General features: G+C 35.7%; 1 protein-coding gene across 1 annotated transcript in view; it reads right to left on the bottom strand.

The window, feature by feature from the left end:
* erbb4b (erb-b2 receptor tyrosine kinase 4b) overlaps positions 1-8,460 on the bottom strand; it is a 318,305-nt gene that overhangs the window by 166,211 nt on the left and 143,634 nt on the right. The window contains exon 2 of the mRNA XM_008403838.2: positions 5,846-5,997. Coding sequence (XP_008402060.1) covers positions 5,846-5,997 — 152 coding nt within the window. The remainder of the gene's footprint in view (positions 1-5,845; positions 5,998-8,460) is intronic.

Raw genomic sequence — 8,460 nt, 5'->3', positions numbered from 1 at the left:
TTTATTAATTTATGTAATCATTTTAACTCCAATCCCCAATAAAAATAATAGCTCCCTTCTCGGCATCGAGCCGCACGATTTGATACCACTTTTGTGGGTGGGCACGCAGCGGTACGAGCCGCATTAACGGTAATGGAAGAAAAATAAATAAAGAGACATTCTATTAGGTGTAGAACAATAGGTGCCTGCCATGCAATGCATGGAGGCAGTACTGACTTGCTTCGCAAGTCAGTACTGCTCTCCTTATGCATTGCTATGGCATGCCCCTAATAAAGAGGCGTTCTATTGGGTGTAGAACAATAGGTGCCTGCCATGCAATGCATGGAGGCAGTACTGACTTGCGAAGCAAGTCAGTACTGCTCTCCTTATGCATTGCTATGGCATGCCCCTAATTATAGTAATTGACTCAATAAAATAATTATGTGTATTTTTTCCAATGTAAACCAATGAAAAACTATGATATATTTGTTGTTTCTGCAAAACCTCTGGCCAGTACTGGGTACCCATAACAATCAATTGTTATTCTGATTCCCCTCATGACCTCAGTGATGATTTATGATCCAGAAGTTTTTGTATTGGGGAAGTTGAAACTTTTTTCCAGTTTCAGAGTATTTCCGAAGGAATGTTGGGTTGCAAGAAAAATACGAGAGAAAGTGTAACTTTGTTTTAACAGTGAGGAAAAAAAAGAAATTATCTGCAGGTCACTCTCCTGGAATTTTGTATGTTTTTGTAGGGATTTACAAAAAACTAACAATCTGGTCTTACTAGCAACTATGTATTTTAAAGTGCAACATACCAAAGAAGACAGATGAAGCAAAAAATAAATATATATATATATATATAAGTTAATATAATGATATTGAAAAACGATATGAATTGACAGATTATTGACAGATTTATTTCCAAAGTGGTAATTCAACCAGATTATTGCAGCCTGTAATACAATAGTACTGAACGCAAATTAGATTTTACAAATCTACAGAGCTTCCCATTTCATAATGAAACAAGGCTCACTTTCATCACTTTCAGAAGTCTCTAAATTTTGTGGAAAAAGGAATATATAATTAGTTGCTTTTCCATTATTACTATTATACTATTTATATTATTGATGCAACTTGATAATAGACAGAAAAGAAAAAAGTTATCTACAAGAATAAATATAGTATTTATCTTTATACTCATGTTACTCATATCTATGAAACTTTAAGTAAATGATTTTCCAACATGGCCTTCCTTCACATATGACAGACTATTATCAACTAAGTAATTTGACCTCAGAGAGAGGATGCCACAGCCTTTCTGGACATGTTAAAAACTTTTGGGCCATGAGCATTGCAACTCGGACACCATGTATGATACAAATGGAGTTTAAACCATGTATTTATACACCAAATAAAAAGACTCATTCACATTTTCTCTAAGTGTCTGCAAGTAAATCAGACAAAGCTTCTCGTGTTTTAAGTCAGTTAGAATAACCAAAATTTTGCCCACTCGCTAAATGCAAATAGACATTGCTAAGTTTTCTTCACCAGAAAACTCAGCATTGATTTTTTGAAGTGATTTTTCTGTAAATTTATTCTAATTCAGAAGTTTACATTTGGTCAGTATCAAGGATAATTATACTGTATGACGTGGGTCAAACCTTTTGGGTTTCCTTCCACAATACTTTTATAGGTTAAATGACCCAATTCAGCAGGTCCCGACACAGATAGAAGCAGGAGGATGTGTTCTACTGATCACCATGCTGCGTTCATGGGTCCACAAATAAATGGAAATGTGGCTGTAGTCAGAGCTCTGTGTTCTTTCAGTTAATAAATGCAGCAACATTTTGAGCTATATGCTCTCTCAATTACGATAATATATTCTTTGTTGAAATGGAATTATTAGGAATGTTAAGCCATATAATTTCTTTACACTTAGACCAACCTGAGAAGTGTTTTTAGATTTGTCAACAAAGTTTGTGACAGCAGCTTTATTAAATGTTATCAATATGTTTTTCACATTTCTAAATTTCCTCAAACATCTAAGGCACTGATACAAATTAGACATAATTTAAAAGCCATAACCTGAGTAATATGTCTGAGTGTTATATATCAAGTATTACCTGAACCATATCCGTGCTTTATTGGGATAAATAAGGTATTTTTGAATTCGAATGTATAACCACAATGTGCCTATCTTATGATGGTTACTTGATGAGTGAATTCATTATAACATGTACATGGTTGTTTTATTCTGAAATTTTCTTAGATGGGTAAAATGTAAAATAATAATGTTTATGTTTAAATGTGAGTAATATAGAGAACATGCTTATTAAACTGCTACCTTGATTGTATTATGGGTAGAAAAAAAAGTTTAAAGATCACTGTAGATGCCACTACCATCACATTCTACATCAAAATGGGGCTTTTGGAAAATTATGGTCTTTGTCTTTTAATGCTGCCCTTAGTGACTCTTCAATGAATTGTGCACTTGACCTTACACTTGTTCAAATAACTCCCAGCTGTCATAGTGATGCTCACCAGATGGAGAGCACAATGTGCGAGCCAGTGAGCAGGAATAGACTAATCGGCAACTAAAGGTTAAAGACATCTTGTAACTTCAGTCAGGAACAACCTACATAGTTAAAATTGAAAGGTTGATGTCTATATGACTTGTAATGTGTTTATACTGTCCTCTTTGGTCATTTTCAGTGGGGATCACAGAGCAGGGTAAGCAGTAAAAATACTGCTTACTTGTACTTTCAGTCCCAGCTGACTTGACCTTTTCAGAGAAGGGTCCATCTACGTGTTAATAGTATATGGATGCTTCAGGAGTGAGCAAACATTTTGCTCAAGGGACTCACATATTCATATTAAAACAAAGCAAAACAAATGGCAAAAAAAAAAAAAAAAAAAAGCGGAAGAATCAAAAATGTGTATTCACCCTTTGTAGCTGAAGGGAGATTAACTAAACCTCCATCCTGAGAAAATATTAATAATAAAAAAAAAGCATTTATGTTTTATATACAAAACAAAGCTTGTGATCTAGGTAATATGACTTTACTTTTGTAAAATTAACTCTAAATTTAAAAATAGTAAAACATCTTATAACATACTTATATTTGTCTCTTCATACAACCCACTTTATTGATTATTTCTTACGTAAAGACAAAATTTCCACTGTTTAAATTACCCTGTAAACCTAACCCTAAACTACTTGTAAGTATGATATAGTATTTACATTCATTGAGTGCAATTGGATGATTTAATTTTTGGTTAATTTAAGTGACATCTTGCATAATTTGTCACAATTTACTAAATATGTTCATGGTTCTCATAAGTTAGTCAACTCTAAACATATAAAACTCCTGTTTAACAAAATGGTTTGAACGTTGGCATTTTATTTCAGTGTGCTAATTATGAAATGCCCTAGTTTTCGGCACAGCCTTTGCTAAGAAGTAAACTTTCTAAAGATACTGAGACTACACACGCTAGCATATAATCTTATTGGAAATGTCTGTCAACATCACTGACTTAAGGTAAAAATATAGTAGGCGGTGTTTCTATCAAATCAGCTCTATTAAGAAATAAAACAGGTAGACCTAGTAAAACTGCAACTAAGTGTATGTTATGAGCATTAACCATAATTGAGGGAAGAAGACAAAAACTGGGTGGAAATGGTTAAAAACTATTTTGTCAAAGCAGAAGACACTAACAAGAGGAAAGTAAACAACAGTATTCTTCTTGTAGATGGATTAAAAGGGACATTGAAAAAAAAGGTAATGCCTAGCTACCATCCCTTTTATCTTTTACTGCCATCTGCCACATAAAAAGGTATATTTAGGTTGGAATTTCCAATTTTTGTATGCAAATGCTTTCTGTGCGTAAAATATGGGAAACATATTCAAAGAAAGGATATGGATTCTTACATACTGTACATACGGTTAAAAGCTGACTGTGGGAGTCTTTGTAACAATGTGCATATGTGTGAGGGAATAAAAGCCTGTGTGCTGAAATGCAGTTATTAATCACTGTGAAAGCGTTGATTCATCTGTCGTGGTGGCAGTTTGGAAGATGGACTCTGTTTACTGCTAAAGCTGTTTGAGGGGCTTTGGGAGGCAGCCATCAATCTTTTGGCTATCTTCAAAAGAAGCCAATGCACGAGCATCAGTTTCAATCACCTCCCAAGGCAGGTGGTATGGTAAGCTCCAGCACAATAGTTTTTCTTTTTTTTTTTTCCCCTTCACTTTTTTTCTACCTCAAGGTTATTTTTTCCCTCCCAGGGGAGCAATGTTATTAATGTCTCTTATCATAATAATAATAATATTTCCTAAAAATACATACTGCACCTTGCCCTTTGGCTCCCTTGCTGTTTGGCACCTCATGTTTCTAATTAGCATCTTCAATTAACCCATTTTAATTGCCCACCATGAAAAGGTGGAGAACCCTGGCAAGTTGGTGCCACAGGGAGATGTTTTGTAAATGACTAGTATAATGTCAGCATCTAAAGAAAGGCTTGTACTAATGGACTTTCAACCTCGTCCCGCAAATGTGCCCTTTATACAATATTAGCTGGTACGGGTTACACAGTTAAAAGGCATAAGATAAAGCATAGGTGAGCATGTTTCATAGTTCAAATTGGGTCTGTGCCGATGAACTACAATCAGATTTCATTTTCCCCTCCTCAAACACATAACAAAATAAACAAAGACCCCTACCGCCAGTTTTTTAATTTAAGTCAGTGATGTTGGGTGTCTCTTCAGAAGTCTAATGGTAGCAGTTAACCGTCCATTGCTCCCTCTTCCTTAATATAATCTGTTTTCTTTCATAGGAGTGTGAAACATTTAATGACTGTGTTGTTCTGATGTTTTTGGTCGGTCTAGATATGTCAGTTAACACAGATTAAGCACAAGTAGCCCACTACTTCTACCTGACAAACCATTCTTCTTTATTAATTTTAAATTGTTGATGTAGTGACAAATACAAGAACACTACTTGATTTTTGGTTGAGATTTGCTTTCTTTGCAAAGCCTCAGTAGCCCAGTTCATTCTCACAGCAATATTGGCCCAATAATGCAGTCAGCACTTTAGTGTAACACCACGGGAGCTCCCATGCCCTCCAGAAAGATTGAAATCAATTGGAGTTGGATGGTGTTGGCAGTACAGAGTACAGGCAGCACAGTTCAGGGCTCTGTTTGTTAGCAGGAGAGGTCTGAGAGGTCAAAGTGAGCAGCTGATTTCCCCAAAACTGTATAGAGTGTGGTTTCTTTATTCTCAAAATTCCGACTGAAGACCACGTACCTTGTCGTTTGCATGAAGGTACAGCTCAGAGAAACTTTCAAATGAAAATATTAACTGATTTCAAGTTTGAAAGAAACAAATGATATTGTATGTGTGTCAGTGGGTGTATTTGTGGGTGTTGAGTTAAGGTTCCTTTGGGACAAATGTGTTGGGTTCAATTAAAAAAAAAAAAAATCTTTATTGGTATGTATTGCATACCAGTATAACCAGATTTTATTACAGTATTGAAATCAATTCCAGTCCTTAACGGGTCTGAATTCTATTTAGACACAGGGTGAAAAAAGTAAATGGTTTAAACTAGCAAGCTAACCAGAATGGCTTCTGAACAAAATAGTCCCAAATTTTCAATAAATGTAAATTCTATGAGCTTTTTACATTTTATGAGCTTTACATTAACATTTTTGACAAAACTTTTTCCAACAAGTATATAAATATCAATTATGGCATATTTATCTCTAATTGAAAGACGACAGTTCAAAGCCACATGCTTCAACACTGCATTAGATCCATATTTCAACACGTCAAAACTTTTCATTTACAGCATCTTATTGTTTTGTCCTTACTCTGAGGAAGGTCAGATCTCGACTACGGTCAATGCTTGTAATCTCGAGGTTGCCCATGACGACTTCACAGTTCTCATAGTATTTTCTCAAGGTGCGATACTGCTGCTCCAGGTCCGACAGAGTGCTTAGCTTGTTCTCCGTGCCAGCACAGACTAGAAAACATAAGACATGGACAAAAAGATAATATTATATCAACCGCGTTATACTTTGCATGTATGGTTTGATTTGTCATGAAGACTTTTAAATAATAAATAAAGGTGTAGGGAGATTCTTACTTGTACAAAAATATGTATTTGAAAAGGAAATACAAACAGCAGCATAAGACAAAAAAAAACTCCATTCAACTGAGTGATAAAGTGATAGATTAGATTTGAGAAAAAAAAGAAGAATTATTAGATCAGAATAATACATCTAGTGTGAACATAAGTGAAGCACACAGTGACTGTTTAGTCATGAAATATGTCCCCTAGCAGCGAACCTTGGCACCTCAAGTTAGATAGAATCTCTTTAATGACCAACTGGGTTGCTCATCTGACAAGTAATTAAACAGATCTGATTACACCTATCAGACACCTTGCACACCCACAACACAATCCATCTACCCCATCAGCCGGCGTTACAATGTCTCGTGTTAAAAGACATGTTTGCACAATATATTCAGACCAACTGTTTTTTCAGTCTGTCTGGAAAAAAGCATATAAAAACAAAAATTGTCTTAAGTATGACTAAAGTCAGGCAAATTATAAGAATAAGTCAGGAAATTGCCTCTAATGTGTTAAAAACTTCCACATTGCTTAATGGTTTAGAAGCAGCATAGCAAAGAATGTTTCTTTATGAAAGGCAGATAGTTTTCTGAGATTTTCAGGGGATCCTCAAAAGTGTTTTCTGCCACTAGTGTTTTTTTTTTTTTTTTCCAGTAGCATGTTTCATAAACTCACTGAGCTGTAGGCTAGGTATGTCGGCTAGATAGAGTTATTCAATTTCATAAAGTAAAATTTTCATTTGCATTGCTGTGGCAGTGTGGTTTCTCCCATACACAGTCTCATGGTTGACAGCGAAGCCTGCACTGAGGCAGAGGGGTGACGGGTCCTTCCGTGAGTCTTGTCACAGTGTCACCTTTGAGCTTTTACTCTTCTCTTTGAACACCTCCACCTTGAAAGATCTTTACTGATGCTCTGCATTTTATACCAGATCCATTCTATATGCTACCATGAACTATGCAGAGCTCTCAATGATATTTATTATTCTCTCTTTCAGTTCAAGCTGACTGCATATTATCCTTGCACTTGCAATAATGTAGACCAAACCCATTTAACCGTTTACTCAAAGACACATCCACGCACACACGCAATGTGGCACAAAAAAAAAAAAAAAAATTCAATTCCATCTGGTTTTCCCTTTGCAATTACACAATAGATGCATGTGGGGGGAAATAAGAAGATTCAGCCTTGGGGCAACTAAGGCATAGAGACAAATGAGATTGTGTTTAAATACTTCCACATCGAAACAGATATTAGATAAGTGGAGCCAGTCCAATGTGACCTGAACAATACCCATATGAACAGGTACTGATTGGCTTTGTTGTGCATAGCATACCGTGGTGCTCAGGAATGATATATGGCAGACCTGGGTGTTTTCAATAACAGTTAGCGTGGGCTAGAAGGGGAGCGGGTGGAGGTAGAGAAGGGTCATAAAGCGAGGGTAGGTGTAATAAACTGTTATTGCACCCTTGGGGCAGGCCACTGAAATTAGAGGAAGGGGGCATTGTGGCATGTGATGTCTGCTGAAATGTACTTTTTACACCCATATGCTTCCACAAGTGTGCCCTTAAATGACCATTCCACCTATATGCAATATGAATATGATATTATGTTTATGCATAACAAATAAGAGTGGGATTTCATGTCAAATGCCCCCGTTTTGTCAAATATTTCAAAAGTACCTCACATACCATTTAAATGTAAGATGAAGTGTAAAGTTTGTGTGAAATATTAGTAAATAGCGGATTAAATTTTATGGTAAAATTGATGGAGTTTACAAAAAATCTGCTTTCATATTCATACAATTTATGTCATTTTTTTGTCTTCTTTCTTACAAAGTCTGTTTTACAGCAGAATAAATCTGTCTCAATATGATGATACCAGTGTTTCTGGAGAGATCTTCAGTCACTTAATAGAAAACATTTAATGTTAGACAATTGAATCTTTTAATGGAGTGGGTTTTCTTGAATGATCTTTCTCAAGTGGTAATTTGGGAAAAAATGACATTTTCTAAGCCAACATTCCAGACATTCAAGATGCTATCTACAAACATTGCCTATTGTAATATTTGTACTGATGCACCATTTGGGATGAGTATTTAGCTCAATAAAAAAGATATGTCCACTTGGAGAAATTTGAGCTTTGTGGTGGGATAAGGAGGCTTTTTTTAGTTTCTGTGTTGAGACTGTAGCCCAATATATATATTTTTTTCCATGTTCAAAGTTAACCTTTATGATTTTGACCGGTTAATACAAGGTTTCTAACAAAAAGTTAGTTCAAAGAGGTTGTTGTCACTGGGGATGCAACAGCATATTCTATGCCTGCCAACAGTGGCGGAGCCAGAGGGGAGGGCCA

The sequence above is a fragment of the Poecilia reticulata genome, linkage group LG2 (genome assembly GCF_000633615.1).
Source record: "Poecilia reticulata strain Guanapo linkage group LG2, Guppy_female_1.0+MT, whole genome shotgun sequence".
Classification (NCBI taxonomy): Eukaryota; Metazoa; Chordata; class Actinopteri; order Cyprinodontiformes; family Poeciliidae; genus Poecilia; species Poecilia reticulata.
This window is presented reverse-complemented; position numbering and strand designations above follow the sequence as displayed.